The 16,619-nt window shown below is 43.6% G+C and overlaps 2 protein-coding genes across 5 annotated transcripts; one reads left to right on the plus strand and one right to left on the minus strand.

Annotated features, from left to right (window-relative positions):
* Positions 1-4,533: 4,533 nt before the first annotated feature.
* On the plus strand, positions 4,534-15,395 carry her5 (hairy-related 5). 4 transcript variants are annotated; one of them, XM_012866807.3, is made up of 5 exons: positions 4,534-4,797; positions 10,139-10,199; positions 13,210-13,280; positions 13,367-13,462; positions 14,085-14,522. In XM_012866807.3, the coding sequence occupies exons 3-5, from the start codon at positions 13,230-13,232 to the stop codon at positions 14,520-14,522; spliced, it is 585 nt and encodes a 194-aa protein (XP_012722261.2). In that variant the 5' UTR covers positions 4,534-4,797; positions 10,139-10,199; positions 13,210-13,229. The 4 variants fall into 4 exon arrangements, with proteins under 4 accessions (XP_012722261.2, XP_035983493.1, XP_035983492.1 ...); XM_036127600.1 differs by having other exon boundaries at positions 13,210-13,462; XM_036127599.1 differs by lacking the exon at positions 4,534-4,797 and adding an exon at positions 5,063-5,456 and having other exon boundaries at positions 13,210-13,462; positions 14,085-15,395.
* On the minus strand, positions 6,494-8,528 carry her11 (hairy-related 11). The gene is made up of 4 exons (XM_036127597.1): positions 8,142-8,528; positions 7,701-7,796; positions 7,493-7,586; positions 6,494-7,379 (listed from the first exon to the last, which is right to left on the minus strand). The coding sequence occupies exons 1-4, from the start codon at positions 8,331-8,333 to the stop codon at positions 6,757-6,759; spliced, it is 1,005 nt and encodes a 334-aa protein (XP_035983490.1). The 5' UTR covers positions 8,334-8,528; the 3' UTR covers positions 6,494-6,756.
* Positions 15,396-16,619: the final 1,224 nt, after the last annotated feature.

Raw genomic sequence — 16,619 nt, forward strand, 5'->3', positions numbered from 1 at the left:
GCGGGAACTCCTTTCATGCGCTGTCCTGCTTTGGTCATCTGTCCATAGCTGCTGGCTCCGTGCTGAGACGTCTGCAGTGGCCCTTATCCTGGATTTTCTTTTGCTCTTTGCTGCTGGCCTGGAAGCACGTCCAGCTGTCCCATCATTCTGTCAGCGCCGCTGTCTCCCTCGGGCCTCAGATTAAAAACGCCAAAGGGGCCGCCGGGAAAAGTGGCTCGCCCTCGTCTCTCGGGACTTATGTCAAAAATGTTTCAGTCCTCAGGTAATTTGCTACAGTCTGGGATCCTTTCCCTGTTTACTTCAAAGAAGCTTTGCCAAAAATGGGGGGGGAAAGCGAGAAATGAAAGGGAGGAAGAAATGATATTTAGTTGTGGGTAATGAAAGATCTACATTCTTGAGTATTGACATGTGATCTGAGCAAGGAGTCCTCCTCCACCAGGGATACGGACTGAGTCTGCAGAGGCCTTTAAATATTACTGATAAAAAGCAGCGAGCACATGCGCCGGCTTCCAGAAAACTGCAAAGTTAAACAAATTGACTCAACTCCAAAAGAATGCACAGTCACTCCTACACAAATAGACAGCTTCGCAGATAGCGCACCAGACGGCAGAGTTCAAGGCTTGCAGGAAATAGACACTGTACAGTTGAATATATCTTTATCGTTTTGCCATTCCTTTTTTGTACAAAAACAATAAAAACACCAAGGTTATTGTGAAGCATACCAGTCCTGTTAAAAAAAATAAAAAATTAGGAACATTTGACTATGGTTCCCCAATTGCCCTCAATGAAGACAGGAGGGAAAAAAAAAAGAAGAAGACATGTTTGGATTAGCGCAGCATCTTTAAGCATCTATGATCTGGGTACTCTGGCTGTCCATCAATCTCAGGGACAGTCTGGGGGAAGAAACCGTCTCTGTGGTGGCTGGTTGTTGCAAATAACGCTCTGTAGCATTGACCCGGATGTAAAAGTCTAAGCAATTTGTGTTCAGGATGTGTGGGGTCTGCGAAAACTGTTAGCTACCTGTAGGAGACATCAACACAAGAGCTCTAAAAAGCTCTAAAAGGCTACAGTTATCAATAATTCAGGCAAACAGTAAAGCTATTTTTTGTGAATAAAGCTATTTAATGGAAGTTTGAGGGATTCACCACACCTCACAAGGAGCAGAGGGCACCCTCCAAACCTGTAGTCGAGCTTCAGTTAATCTTTGCTTTTTTATTGATACTGGAGACAATTCATTTATACACAACAGTTTACATAAACAACAACAAGAAAACATTGTTCATGAGGTGATGCTATGATTTCAAAAGTTAAATGAATTCCCTTTGTGGGCATTTTAAATAAAAACTAGTCATTGGAGCTCATTCTTTAACATTTTAGCTATCCAGCGCAATTTTGATTATCTAACATGCTCCCTATTGGGGTCGCGAGGAGTGCTGGTGCCTATCTCCAAAATCATATATATATATATATATATATATATATATATATATATATATATATATATATATATATATATAGATAGATAGATAGATAGATAGATAGATAGATAGATAGATAGGATTTTGTTGAGTCAAACTCTCGAATTAAAAAGGTTTGAGTGTTTACATTGTTTCATTTGCAGAACATCCCTACAGCGTTGATGATATGTTGTTTTTCATCATGAAGCAAACAACAGCCAGGACAAAGTACCAGAGAACTTCAGCATGGATAGCTGTTGACACCCCCTAAACTTCTGCAGAGCTCCCAGCTGCAAGTGGCTCTGGATCAGTTCCTGTGAGCTCGCCTCATCTTGCCTCTGGGATATCTATCTATTTCTCAAGACACAACTGCTCCAGCTCCTTCACGTTGGGTGGTTTTCTTTTGTGAACAGCAGATTTGCAATAGAATTGAGGTTTAGACTTTGACTAGGCCATTCCAACACATTTAAATGTTTCCCCTTAAACCCATACCTGCTCCTAAAAATATTCCCACAGCATGATGCTGCCACCACCGTGGTGTTCAATTCAGTTTATTTATACCATGGTCTGGCTGAATACTCGATCCTGATTGACTGCAGGGTGTCCGTGTGTTTTAGGACACCCATGACACAGTTCCTGTCAAATAGCCTGATTGTTTTAAATTATTACGCCGGCTCAAACGTTACTTTGGCAGCATGTCAAAATCAGAGATATCACATAGTTTTTGAGAATAAATTTTGCTTTCAACGTTGAAAAATACATCACAGTATTAATAATTGATTTAATATTTATTTCTTTGACCATGGTATTAGCAGGATAATGCCTTTTGAGGTTTCCATTATGAGAGATTAATGGACTTTCCTGAAGCAACCGTCCTCCGCTTCAATTCGGACGGTTCATGCCTCTGCGTCCTCCATTAATTCCTGATAATGGACGGCTCGAAGGGCATCATCCCTTACAATAGCACCAATTCTCAACACGTCATCTCAAGGCGCTACACAAAATCAGTTCTATCAGATCACACAGCGATATTGTTTAAAATGGTTTTATCTAAGGAAACCCAGCAGATTGCATGGAGTCATTGCCTCGCAGCATTCCTGCCTCCTGGATGAGCACGTGGCAGTGGTCAGCAGTCGCCTGCATCGTGTTGTTGACTCTGCGGCAACATTGATCATGCGTTGGAGGTTTGCCGGCCATGTGGGCGGAGGTCATCCTGTAACCAACGGGTTGCCGGTTCGATCCCCCGGTCCGACAAAGACTGGTGAAGGGTTAGGGTTAGGCTGGTTAGTGGTTAGGTGTGTGTGCGTGCATACGTGTGCACATCTTTGTGCGCTTGTGGTCTAAGAAGGCTGGAAGTACCCGTTTCGAACCCAGCAGACTGCCACTATGGGTCCCTGAGATGGACCCTTGGACACAGACTCCTTCTATGGCTCCCTAAGTTATGGGGAAAATACAGAAGACTAATTTGGTTGGAATATACAATCGCAACGACAAATAAAGATTTCTTTCTTTCATCAACTGTACATACCAGCCATCTTGGACGAGAACCCTTCAACCTTCTAAGTCATGATTGTGTCATATTCTGGGTTTTGTTTTGTTGTATATTTATTTGATTAGTCAGTATACCTTTCTGTCTTGGGTTCCGTCTTGTTTGATTTGTGTTATAGATTGTGTATTTTAGTTTACCCTGGCATATTATTTAGTCTTGGTGGTTATTTATGTTCTTAGTAGTAGTTGTGGTTCTCTATTTACCTTATTTAGATTCTGTTCCCTTCCACTAGTCCTGTCAGCTCCCTCAGTCACTCCCCCGTCCTTGATCACTTCCACCTGTTCTGATTAATTAGTTGTTCACTCTGCTCACCTGTTCCTCTGCCTATTTATACCTGCCTCAGTTCTCTGCTCCCTGCCAGAACGTCACACATGTTTCATTTCACCTATCCACTGGTAAGAACCATCCTGCATTTTTGTATCTGCCTGTGCATCTGGTTGTCTGATCTGTTTTTGAGTCTTCCCCAGTTTTTGTTTTTACCTTTGATGTCTGCTCTGTACCTTTTGTGGATTGTTTTTGTCAGCTTGGCTGACCCATCATCCCTTCAATACATCCTGTTTAACCTTACCTCAAGTGTCTTGCTGAATACCGGGTTCATATCATCCTAAATATTTTCAGATTGTGGGAATGCTGCCCAAAACTCCAACTGGAAACTGGACAACCACTGAGATACGTGCTTGGTGACCCGGCTTGTCACGAGCAAAACAAGCTGATAATGCATTTCCCCGCATTTTGTAAAATCAAACACTAACATTTGCAGTGAAAGAGGTTGAAAAACATATGGGCGACTATTTAAGCATTGTAAGACGAATAAAAAAAGCTTCATTAATGTAATGATCTAAATGTTTTATGAGCGATGACAGCTTATTGATTTGCACACTTTTGGCAGCATTTCGGTCGATTTTTCTGACCTGGAAGAAGAAATGGAAATAATATCATCACAAGTCAAGTTGCAAGTTGCAGTAAGAGTTGCTAATTCTTCTGCACAGTGACCAAACTGACTGCTAATCGCAAAACAAGCCAACGATAAGGTACTTCTCAGCATGTTGTAGCCATAGCTACTTGCTTTTGGACAGGTTGGATAGAACTGTGTGATCCGCTGATGCAACCCTTCAGATGTCTAAGTCATTTATGTCTGCAGCTCTTTGGTGCACACAGTGGCTAGACTGAAGTTCAGTATCAGAAACTTTCAATTTCAAAAAATAGACATCAGAAATCAGCAAATTTCTCTTATTTTTTTATACTTCTGAGTCTAAAAGAACACTAAATGTTAAATGTGAGAAAGGGTACTAATAACTTCGGGGCAAACTAGCAATTCAGTTTCTGTTTTTTCTTAGTGCCAGATTTCTTTTGATGAAAACACTGTTTATTTGAGGGAGCTGTTAAGTTAAGCCTAAATAGAAAACATCTATAATAGGGCAGGAGAAAGTCCCATTTGGATCAGTCCTGGCCGGGATAGTCCCACCGAGCGCGAAGCCAGCAGAAGAAAGCACGCATGCTGTTTACCGCTCATGCTGTCAGCGTCTGCAAGTGCATGCATGTGAGACGGACGCGGCTGACACCGGCATTGTCTGCGCATTTGGATCTGCGAAACGCACCAACACGCAGGAATTCAAAGACTCCCAGCAGACCGTGACGTGACATCCCGTGACACCTTTACAGCCCGACACTTTTAAATCAGGAATGCACGCAAGCAAACGAAGAAAAGAAGAAGAAGCAGCGGTGATTAAAGAGGGTAACAGGATCGGCTTGTTCTCAGAAAATGCCAGGGAAACTTTCAGCCGCTGTCAGGTGGGTCACTCCTTAGTCGTGATTCCTTTCCCTAGTAATTATGGGCCGTGCCGCGGAAAACGTCCTCTTCTCAGCGAGCATCCTTCTCTGCTTTCATGCGTCGGCGCGGACCGACTGGAAGACGCAGCAGAGAGAGAACCAAGCTCCCTGTGACGCGCCAGCCTCTCATTTCTCTGACAAAGAACAATGGCCACCTCAGACCTAATGGCACTCGCACAGAGAAAGTTCCTCCGGAGAGAAAGGGGGGAGCAAAGAGGGCAGGGGGGGGGGGGGGGGGAGGAGAACAGTAACAATTATCCAAAGACATGTTGTATCATGTGGTAGATTCTGTTTTCTTGGGCCAAATCTTTTGATGCCGCCATGCTGAAAATATTTAGAGCTCGTAATGGAGATGTAATCTTGAGATATGGAATGAGCCGAGCAGTGAGAGACAAAACGAGCGAGGAATGACGAGGAGGCATGCTGGACTCATCACTGATGGAGAGGCTCGGTGACATCCCCTGCTTTGACCCCATCCCAGCACCCCCCTCCCCTTTAGTGACGCTCCTCGCCGAGGACCAAGAGCCCAGACGCGGCTGCTGCTGCTGCTGCTGCTGCTGAGCGCATCGCTGCGCTGATGCTGCCCTCTGTTGGCCATATGAGGAAACGCATGTCTCCAGGTCAACTTTGACATTCTTCCAATTATTTCTAAAATGAAAGCCAATAAATTGCTAATACTTTCTAACAACATAACATTTTGACTCTTAGGCACTCCTTTTATCATGTGCTGTCAGAAACACTGCAAAAATAAGACTTTTAAAGCTTTCTATTTTATTATTAATCAGAATATCAGAATCAGGGTTAGGGTTGAAAACTACATTTAGACATGAAGAGTACCTGTAAAAGGTCCTGTGGCAAGGAATATACCCTCACCCATGGGAGTCTTAGCTAACTTTATCTTCCTCATAAACATCTCTTCAGCAGAGATTTGGCATGGGTTTGTTTTGTCGTTTAAACTGTTTATTTCACTGTAAAAAGCACAGAGTAATACCGAACAGCTGCCTCATTCTAAAAGCTGAAGCTCTCCTGGGAAAAGGACACTTACTCGTTGCACTTTCCTGACAAATGTACTGTCATGAAAATCTGTGTCTGTAAACAGAAAACAAGTCTTTGAAAACTGTAGCCTGAAAATAAAAATAAAATATTTTCTATGGAGCTCAAAGTGTGACAGACGTTACCACTGAGGCATTTGTTTGTAAGATATTTAGACATGAACATTTTGACCTACATGGAGACACATAAAAAAAAGAAAAAAAAACAGAACACAATGCAGTAAAGCAAAGTGTAGGATATGATGCAATGACTCATATAGGGGTCGCTATGATGGAAGCAGTGGTGTCTGGTGGGTATTAATGCTCATTTTCCAAGCACACTTTATCGAGCTCCATAGACTGAAAGTGGAATCCCCAATCTTCTGAAAGTGTGGAATAGTGCCTTTAGATATATGGACCTGTGAGATTGTTGGTATTGCAACATAAGCATCACAAAAAAAAAAAACACGGTCAGATTTGTCATGTTGTGAAAGTAAACCTTGGTGCAGAAACTCCTGGGTTTCTCCTTTCTGAGTAGAGTTTGCACAGGTTGCTTCAGGTACCTCCCTCTCACAGTCCGAAAACAGGCATGCTACGTCGTTTAGCTACACCCCAACCCCCGGGTTCGTGCACCGTGCTAAAAGTCACCTCCATCCAGGAAGACCCCAGTCCAGGATTCCAACCCTGAACCTGCATGCTGCAATGCAAAAGTGCTACCAGTTGCCACCATGCATAAATAAATGGACAAACAGAGGCGTTACCAGCTTTAGATACATAATGTATTTATTTACAGGAGTAAAAAAAAAGAAAATATAGGCAGTTTTATTCATTTACACATTGTACATTCATGGTAGTCCTTTCCGCGGCCGCTGCGTCAGGTGTCGGCCTCTCATCCCATCCAGGGCCTCCAGATGGTTGACAGAGAGTCTGCTGGTGACACCTCCCTGTGTGGGAGGTGCAGCGGGGGTATTAACGATGTTAGTGGGGGGACGTGGAGACCAAGAGGGCTGGTGTGAGGAAGTGTGGGTGAGACGCTCAGGAAGGAGGTGTTAGAGGACGGAGGCGACAGGCTGGAGGGGAAGGTGAAGGGACATGCAAAGGACGGGAAAGGAGGGGAAGCGGTAAACGCGGAGAAGGAGGGGGAGAACCAGGGGGAGGGAGGCGGGGAGAGGTAGTCGTGGCACGGTGTGGAGCAGGAGAGAGGCCGGAAGGAGGGATGGGAAGGGAAGAGCAGCCAGGGGGCCTCCCCCCTGCTCTCGGACGGGCAGGCTGCCTCCACAGCATCAGGCTCCTTGGTGACGCTGTGGCCGGAGTGCAGTTTCGGCTCCCAGCTCTCCGCGTGATGCTTGAGTCCCTCGGCGAGGCTTGTCCTCTGCGTCGGCGGGATCCTGTGCATGTAGCTGTTCAGCTGGGCCATACACTGCTGGAAACCTGCGCTCTCACTGCTGAGGAGAGGCGCACCTCTGGACTCTGTGGCTCCAAGTTTCCCCAAGGCTGCCGGAGTCCTCAGGTCTGCCCAGGGGGGGAGGCGCATACGGTGGGAATAAAGAGAAGCAGCAACACTTAAAGCTTTGCCTGTAAGAAATGAACCGTGAGGAGGTGATAAACAGCTTTCTGTGACTGACCATTATTCACGTCCGTCCTTTCGGTCCACTTCTTAAGATACTCCACGGCCAGGTCCAGAACCTCTGCTTTCTCTATCTTGGGATTCTGGAGTCGCTGGTGTGCGTAGCGGGTCGAATCAAAGGGGGCAGAAACACAAATCATCATTGACCTTAAGACTTTAGCACGGCACTGTAAGAGCTGAGATGCGGCAGCTTTGACTCGACTCACAGGATCCGACGTGGAACGCAACAACAAACTTCTCAGCTCAGCGAGACTTTGATTTATGCGATCCCTTCTCATCTTCTCCACAACTGGCTTCAAAATCTAAAAACAGGTAAATTGGAGTTTTCGGGGCTTTACAAACAGTCACCTGCAGTTGGCAAAAAAAAATACCTTGCGGCTCCAATAAGCCACTGAGCTTATTGTAAATGTCACTGAAACACAAAATGTTGGATCCAAAGCTCTTTTTCCTAGAAGGTCATGTAGGTCAGACGGTCCTTTGAACAAACCTGCAAGAGGACTTCAAGCTGGCAACCCAAGAGCTATAGCTTATGAGCGATAAAGCATCACAATGATCAATTAATGCTAATAAGACGAGTCAAACACATACAAAAGGAGGGAAACAGACATTATCGCTGATAATAATTAGTAGAAAAAAACATTTCCTACCCTTTTTCTACTCTTCCCATCTTCAGGAGTTGGGCCATGTGGTTTCCTGGTCATGTTGCCCGAATGTCTCTGCAGAAGTTGAAAAACCTCCCCCTGATGGCAGTGGGTGCTTATAAGTAGACCAGGAGGCCCGCCTCTGATTGGCTGGCAGGTGTGAGTCGGGGGGGGAGAGGTTTTACTGCGGGTCCGCATACAGAGCGCCTCGCAAACCTCCTGCACTTTCCCACAGTTTGTTGCAATTCAAAGTATTTCACTAGGATTTTACGCGACCAAGCGAGGGCGGAGATTAATTGGGAAGTAAAGGGACGAACGACGCACGATTTTTACTTCGCTTTTAAAGAAAAAACAACAGAGGATAAACTTGAACTCCCCCCCAAAGCTCCCATGCCGATCTTTAGTAGAACTTGTTTTTGCTGTAGTTACAAATAAAAAAAGTCTTTTGGGAATCATCATCTCCACCGGTTTTGTTGAAATGGCATCCCAACAGCATGATGCTGCCACCACCACCTTTCAACAGGTGCACGGTGCGTTCAAGGTGACGCGTTGTGTTTATTTTCAGCCCCACGTATCATTTTGTGTACAGGCCAAAAAGTTAGAGTTTGGTCTCATCCAGCCAGAGCACCTTCTTCGCGGTTAGTGGCAGACTGCATTCCTGTTCCTTCCTTTCAGCGCTCTCTTTCGTCTCTTTTATAAAGGCTGGATGTTGAAGTGGACAGCCAGTGGCTGACAGACTCTCCAGTCTGAGCTTCGGATCTCTGCAGCTCCTCCAGAGTTACCAGGAGCCTCTTGGCTTCTTTTCTGACAAACACTCTCCTTGGCTGTCGTGTCAGTTCAGTGGACCAGCCATGTCTTTTGTAGGTTTGCTCTTGCGTCGTACTCTTTAAAGGACTGAAGAGCGCCCTGAGAGGAGTTCAAGGCTTGGGATGTTGTTTCAGAAACTCCACATCTTACTCCCTGACCTCTGTGCTGTGGTCCTTGGTCTTCACGGTGCTGTCCAACAAACCTCTGTGGATTACTGCGATAACACATTCAGGTGGACTCTGTTCACTCATGAACATTTTTCTGAAGAAAATGGTGCTTGTTTTTATTTAGAAGTCTCTGAATAAAGGGGGCCTTGTGCAAAGGCACGCCACTCCTTTCAGTTTTTTATTTGTGAAGAAAGATGAACACTTTGCTTCATTTTCCTTCCACTTCACAATTATGCCCTACTCTATTTTATTTAATTTTTTTGATCTCAGTATGTTGCATTGAGGTTCCTGGTTGTAACGTGACAAAATGTGGAAATGAATAGTATTTCAAAGCGTTGTACCTGCACTGACTCTGCAGCCATGCCGTGTATCTGAGAACAGCTTGGTGGCCCGGCACAGAAACAGTCATCTCATCCTGAACGCGAACAAATCATAGCAGCTGTTTTCAGGAGAAAAAGGAATATGTCAAACACTGGTACCATTGTGGAAGAACAAATGTAGGCTGTGGAGGAAGCTCGGGTCCTTCAGGGTTTGCACCAAGATGCTACAGATCTTCTATAAGTCTGTTGTGGAGAGGGTGGTCTCCTTTGCCTTCATCTGCTGGGGTAGAAGCATCAGAGACAGTGACTTAAAGAAGCTCAACAAGCTAATAAAGAAGGACGGCTCTGTTCTGGGGACGCGTCTGGAACCTCTGGAGATGATTGCTCAAAGGATTCTTCATAAAACGAAGAACAATATGGACAACCCGGAGCATCCTCTTCATCAGACTGTTAGATAACAACAGCGCCTTCAGTCAGAAGCTTCTCCAGACAGACCGCTACAGGAGATCCTTCCAGCCTGCAGCCATCATCATCTACAACAACTCTTTGAAAAAAAAACAAAAACTAAAACAGGATTTACATCAGCATTTAAGTTCCCTTCGAGAATGAGAAAGTATTTTATTAATTAAATTTGAGACGCATTGACTTTTACTAGCGTTTTCACTTAGGTGACTTTTAGTTACTGATAGCAAATTCCACTTTTGTTTAGGTCTGATTGAAGAAAACCATCACCACAGCATGACACCACCATGTTTCACCATGAGGAAGAAGTGAGTTTATTGCAAGACGCGACTGCTTCTGGCTCTGGCTTTTTGTCTTCCCACTCTTCCATCAGCCTGGATGGATGGATGGTATTCTTAAATGTATCATTACTCAACTTTATTACTAAAATAAGTTAAAATGCTGAAAGTCAGCCAAAAGATGAATCATGTTATGTCACAGGCGACTTGTCACCTGTTCGATGAATGATCCCAGACCCTTCTGGCTGCTTTTAGCACTCCACTGTGGATGGAGTGAAGAAGTGAGACCATGGGAACTCGTCTCTCCACTCGTGGGAACAGAAATAAAGTGAGAAAATGAGCAGCTATGGGGGCTTTTTATGATGTGTGAGACAGCAGTGTTTTGCTCTTGCAGATAAAAAATAAATGCAAAAGAAAAAAGCTTTAAAAAATGTGGAAATGTAAAAGACTCGTAACACTGATTCTGTGTAATTTTTTGCCGAATAAATACTAAAACCCGACTTTCGATAATGATTAAAGGCGAACGCCTGAGCTCGTGAAAACGGCCACACGGAGCAAAAGGCGGCAGTGAAACGTGCCAGCGTCCTGGTGTGAGGACGATTGTTACACCTGGGCGCTAAGTGTGCGCCAGAATGGTTGAGACTTCCCACTACGTCTGCTGAAATGCAACCAGTTGTCCGCTGCTCTGGCTTCTTCCCTTTCTCTCTTTCTCTCTTTGTTTCTTTCTCTCTTTCTCTCTTTGTTTCTTTCTCTCTTTCTCTCTTTGTTTCTTTCTTTCTGTCTCTCGCTTCCTGCTTGTGTCGGCGGTGACACGGGCGAGCAGCCCTGATATTAGAAGTAGACGCTTCATTTCTCCGCTAACAAAGAGCGCCTTTTTTTAAACCAATTAGTTTTCACGCGCTGCAGCGCGAGCGCACTTCGAGGTTTATTTACAGGAAGAGCGCGCGTGCCGCAGACGTCAGTCCTCGAGCTCCACTTTTAATAGCGGTGTTATGTCCAGAAATGATGGGTGACCCGGGTCATCACCAGAACACCTGGCGGTACGTGCGCCGCACCGGAGCCGGAGCGGGTCTACCTCCGCTCGGCCATGGCACCCAGCGCTGATCTCTGGAGCGCCACTAATCTCTCCGCTCTTTGATTTCAGACGGAAGTGTCGTTGCTTGAAAAGCCACTTAATCTCCGCAGGGCGTCCTGATCCGATCATGCCGGTGTTATACCCTTTCTTTAGGGGATCAGAGGGAGCGCCAACCAAGAGCGCAAAATACACCCCGAGTTTAGCGTGAATTCTTCGAGATCAGAGCCCTTTTTATGTTATCTTATTTTGTTTTGTAGCGTTTGGGTTAGCAGGGCCAGGAATATTGTCCACGTACAATCTGACAAATAGTTTTGCACAATATGCATCAGCATGTCTAAAGAAGGGGGGGGGGACAAACTAAAAAGTTGCAATTCCACGGTTACCTAATCATCTGCACACCTTTGTTGTGTTCAAAGATTAAAAAAAGTTTTTTAAATTTCAGCTACATACAGCTCTGCCCATATTTTATCCAATTATTGATGTGTCATTGTATCTTTGCATGAAATGCTGCGAATATTATCCTGCTAACAGATACTTTTGTCCAGTCAAATTATTTGTAATCCTTTGTAATTTAAGTGAAATATGCTGCAAACTAAGGTTTGAAGAATAAGGAGAACCGAGGCCAGGACAGTTATGTTTCAGGTTAATCAGATTTTATATAACTAATGGCTGGTCTAGAAGACCCTATATTTATGTATTTTATTTAACCTTTATTTATAAAGGTTTTCTCATTGAGATCCAAGATTCATTTCAGGCGAGACCTGTTCGATTTAAAAAAAAATACAACATCCACCTCGTTAAAATACTGAAAATATATATTTTACAAACAATATATGCTGATCACTTCAGTTTATAACATAACATTTCTTTAAACTATTTGTTAGCCATCTAGTAAGTTTTATTACAATGTGGTACCCTTAATTCTTATATAAAAGGAAAAACACAAAGAAGAGATTATTTGGGTTGTGGATAGTTTTAGATTCCAAAAGTCAATTGATTTAAAGTATTACATGTTTTTGTTCGCTCCTATTAGTACCTATGGTTTGTTTCTATTTTATTTTTATTTGTACCAGCTGATTTCTGGTCTAAAGCTCAGGATTTTGGGGTTGGTTCAGATTTGCCCTTAATAATTAAAATTATCATTTCTAAACTATACATTGCAATCATCCATCCAGCCAGCTTCAGTAGGGACATTGCAATCAGGTTATTACAATAAAATTCATGATAAGTAACATCAGTACAGAAGCAAAAACAGGGAATCTGAAAGGAGGAAAATCCTTTTTCAGTGTGAGGGCTTTTATTTTAAAAAAAAAATCAGATGATATAGTAAAGACGTGAGAGGTCTGTCATCGCTCAGTTGTTCATTTACACCAGGTTTTCAGAAAACAGTTCTTTAGGAATGTCCTTGTTGGTTAAAATCGTATGTTCTCTGTTAAACATCTGTTAATGGTTGGAATGGACTTTGTACCAACATGTGCCCACATGATTCCCAAATCAGCCAAACACTTTAGAAAGAAAATGTCTCCATTTGATTAAATTAATTAGACATGCATTTTGCATACATTTGGCTACTAATAATAATATAATAATAATAAAAATTGTGAGATAAAAGACATTGGTCTATGTGCAACCCAAAGATTCAGGAAAAGTTTAATTCATGGTTGTTGGTTTTTGTTTGTTTGTTGGTTGGTTGGTTTGTGTTTGTTTTGTTATTTTGACTCCAGATAATAATTCAGATTCCTCCAAGAATTTCACTGAAGTCAACAGAAACCCAAATTCGTTAATATGTCCGATTTCTGTGCGTAAAGTGGGCCTTTTAATCCCTCTGCAACCTGTGGTTTCTGTGCGCCGCTGAGTGACGCAGGAGAGGCGCATCTAGCGGAGGCGTGGCTAGAGGCAGGGACATGAACGGAGTATCAGTAAAGGGGAAAGGATGCGTTTCATTCAGTTCTCAAAATCTTTTAGGAAGCAGATAAGGAGGGAGCATGAAGGCTTTATCGTCACCTGGGTCCTCGGGACACAAATCCAGGAGGAAGGTAAGGCGAGCGTCGCTGGAGAACAGACTGTTTTCAACTGCTGTGGTTTGAGGTTACCAGAAAGTTTTCTCCTCTCCACTCCGAAGGTGTCCAAACCCATGATGGAGAAACGGAGGCGGGAGCGCATCAACAACAGTCTGGAAACCCTGCGGCTTCTGATGCTGGAACAAACGCAGAACGAGGTTCGTGTTTGCTCCACATAGGTGGTTTCTACCAGCATAAATGTGCGTTATAACGCCGGTCAGCAGCGGGGTCTTTTGTTCCGGTTTGGGTCATGTCCTAGTTTTGGTCGTTTCGTACCAGACTCTTTCAGTCACGAAACGAAGTAGTCAGTCGCGCCACATTTCGTAACTGATTTAACCCTTTGTTCTATAAATCTTACCACATTCCCCTGTAAGGAAATACACTGTTTATAGTCTATTATACATTTGAACCATGTTATCTCAAAATTACCTTAAAAATGTAATTGCAATGGTGTTAAACCAGTGGCCTCAAATTCTAGGCCTATAAGAGTTGTTTTATTCATAGACAAAACATTTGCCAAAAAAAATTGATTACGTTTTGTAAAATCATTACATTTTAATCAACCATGAACAGAAACACTGTAACTGTAAAAAAAATGTGGCTATATACTGTGAATGCTTTATAAAATCTTATACAAATAGTAAACTATTAAATTGTGTTTAGGATAAATCGAAATGACCCAAGAACCAAATTCACTGCCACACAAAGTTTTGAGGTGTGTGAGCGCGACATGGTTTCACTTTCTCTAAAGTGAATTGTTCTCATGATTTCCTCCCGTAGAAACTGAAGAATCCGAAGGCAGAGAAGGCAGAGATCCTGGAGAGTGTTGTTGAATTCCTGAAAAGGGACAAGGGACTGGAGAAGGAACACCAGACCACAAGGAAGGTGTTTCCTGAGGAGCGGAGAGCCCCCCCTACCCCTCATCACAGCTACCACGATGGCATGAGGTCCTGTCTGCTCAGGGTCAGCCAGTTTATAGCCTCAAAGAGTCGGGAGTTGGAGGAGAGCAACGTGCTCCAAGCCTCTCTGAAGCTCTCAGACTCTCAGACGCTGGTTTCCTCCCCGGTGCCTCCCCACGCGCCTCCTGCAGCTGCTGTTGCGTCTCCTCAACATCTCCTCCTCCAGCATTCTGAAAGCGGGCAGATGATCTCCTTCTCCTCGCCCACCACAGTTCCTGTAAACTTTGCTGATCCCGTGTGGAGACCCTGGCCTAAATAATGGACACATTGACAGATTTCTTTTCTCTATACAGATGATTATTATATTGGCTGCTGTAAACCAACACATTGTGTAATGTTTATTTCCGTTTGCACAGCACCGACATTTTGCACAGTTTTTTTTTTTGTTTTCTTGTCTTCTTTAGTTTTTCCAGTTTGTATAAATCTATAGGTTTTCCATGGGGAATTCTTTTGTTTTTCTTGTTTTTGCACCATGCAGTTTTAATGTATAGCTTATGTTGTTGAAGACCATGCATTGAGTGTCTTTCTTTGTATTGTTTAGCACAGCGGGGGGGAGTGGGGGTGCTTTTCCCTCTCATCACAGACATCAGGAGAGTGTTTCCATGATTGTTCTCAGCTCTTGCGTTCAGCACAATTTCCTGGCCGCTGCCGCGGTGGCCAGAGTGGCCTCTTTGCTCCTTGAGTGGCTTTGCCTTGAAGGTTCCTGTGGCTGCGCTGGCGAGAAGAGGGGGCCCATCCAGAGGAACGTTAACACGTACTCCATCCAGATTGGACAGCAGTTATGACGCCTATTGAAATGTTGATAGGAGACTTCTTGTCTCTACCTGCTGTTCAGGGGGGGACTTTTTCACATGTAGAGTAGGGGAGGACTGTGGTCATTCGCACGTGTTCGGAATCCAGACCGGTTCGGCAGCATCCAATCCACAGCGGGGTGCAAACGCTGCAATGGTTCAGGGTCATTTTTGAATAGAGCTCGCACACGTTCAAGTCAAATAAAATGTGTTTCAAAATGCAAAGTGCGTCCTTTTTAATTCCAGCCTAGCTGAACCATGATCTGGAGTCAGTGCAAAGCACACCATGGCGATCACTTCTTAGACATTGTAGTTGTGTAACGATGGTTGTTATCATGCATAATTACACTCCTGTGCTGCAATGGAGACATATGCATGCCCCCTTACACTGTTTCACTTTTGATGTTGGGGGATAGACTTAACACAGAGCAGTGCATTATTGTAAAATGGAAGGAATATGTTTACTTTTAAGACATATGAAAAGTGTGCCTTCACTGATAGCTCTAAAGCCAACAGTGGCCTGAAAAGGTCCACCACCAGTGAGTATAAATCCAGCTGCAAGCGTCATGAAGACAAACAAGACATGTCAGGGGTAGGATATGCTCCAAGGGATGAACATCCCACGGATATTGAATCCATCATCTAAAAATGGACAATGTATGATGACACTGTAAACCTGTCAACAAATAGCCGTCTGCTGAGCAGCCAAATGTTCTGTTAACTAAGATGAGCTGCAAAGATACACATTCACAGATCTGCCTTTTGCAGAGGAGTGGCAATAAGAAACCCATTGTTAAAAGCAATTATATAAGGATTTGTGTTTGATGTTTGACCTAACCTTATGGGGGACACTGAGGAACTGTGGAAGAGTGAGGTGCTCTGGTACAATAGCACTAAATGAGCTGTTTGGCCTAAATGCAAAACATGATGTGTGGTGGAAAACTAACATCTCCGTCTCATGCTGTGAGGATGCTTTTCCTCAGCTCAGAGAGGGAGGATGGATGGTGCTAAATACAATCCTGGAAGAAAGGACAGGAGAGGCTGTGAAAGGACTGGGGGGAGGGTTCACCTTCCAGTTGCCAGAGCTACAGCAGAAAGGTTTCAGTCAAAGCATATTCAGTTTTTAGAATGGCCTAGTCAAAGCCCAGACCAACATTCAGATAGGGAACTGTGGCAAGACTTGCAAACTGTCAAAAATATCAGTCTTTAGACATGAACAGCAGACATAACCCCAAAAACGTTTAGCTTTGATTGCAGTGAAATCTTGTTTTGGAGAATATTGGGAGGGCTGAATACAAATGAATAAGAAAACTCTTTATATAATTTTGTATATTCTTCACAATGATCCACTGTTCATCTATGGCCGATAATCCCACCCCAGTAGTAACAGGTGAATACATTTGATTACTGGTTATTTTGACCTTCTTGGGTTGGGTAATCTATTTTTCATGGTTTAAACTGTGTTCATGCTAGCATAAAATTTGTACTTTAGGCTATATTTTAATTTGTAATAACTTCATGTCTTTTATAAGTTGTAAAAACCAAACCAAGCAATCTGTGTCCAT

The sequence above is a fragment of the Fundulus heteroclitus genome, chromosome 23 (assembly GCF_011125445.2).
Source record: "Fundulus heteroclitus isolate FHET01 chromosome 23, MU-UCD_Fhet_4.1, whole genome shotgun sequence".
Classification (NCBI taxonomy): domain Eukaryota; kingdom Metazoa; phylum Chordata; class Actinopteri; order Cyprinodontiformes; family Fundulidae; genus Fundulus; species Fundulus heteroclitus.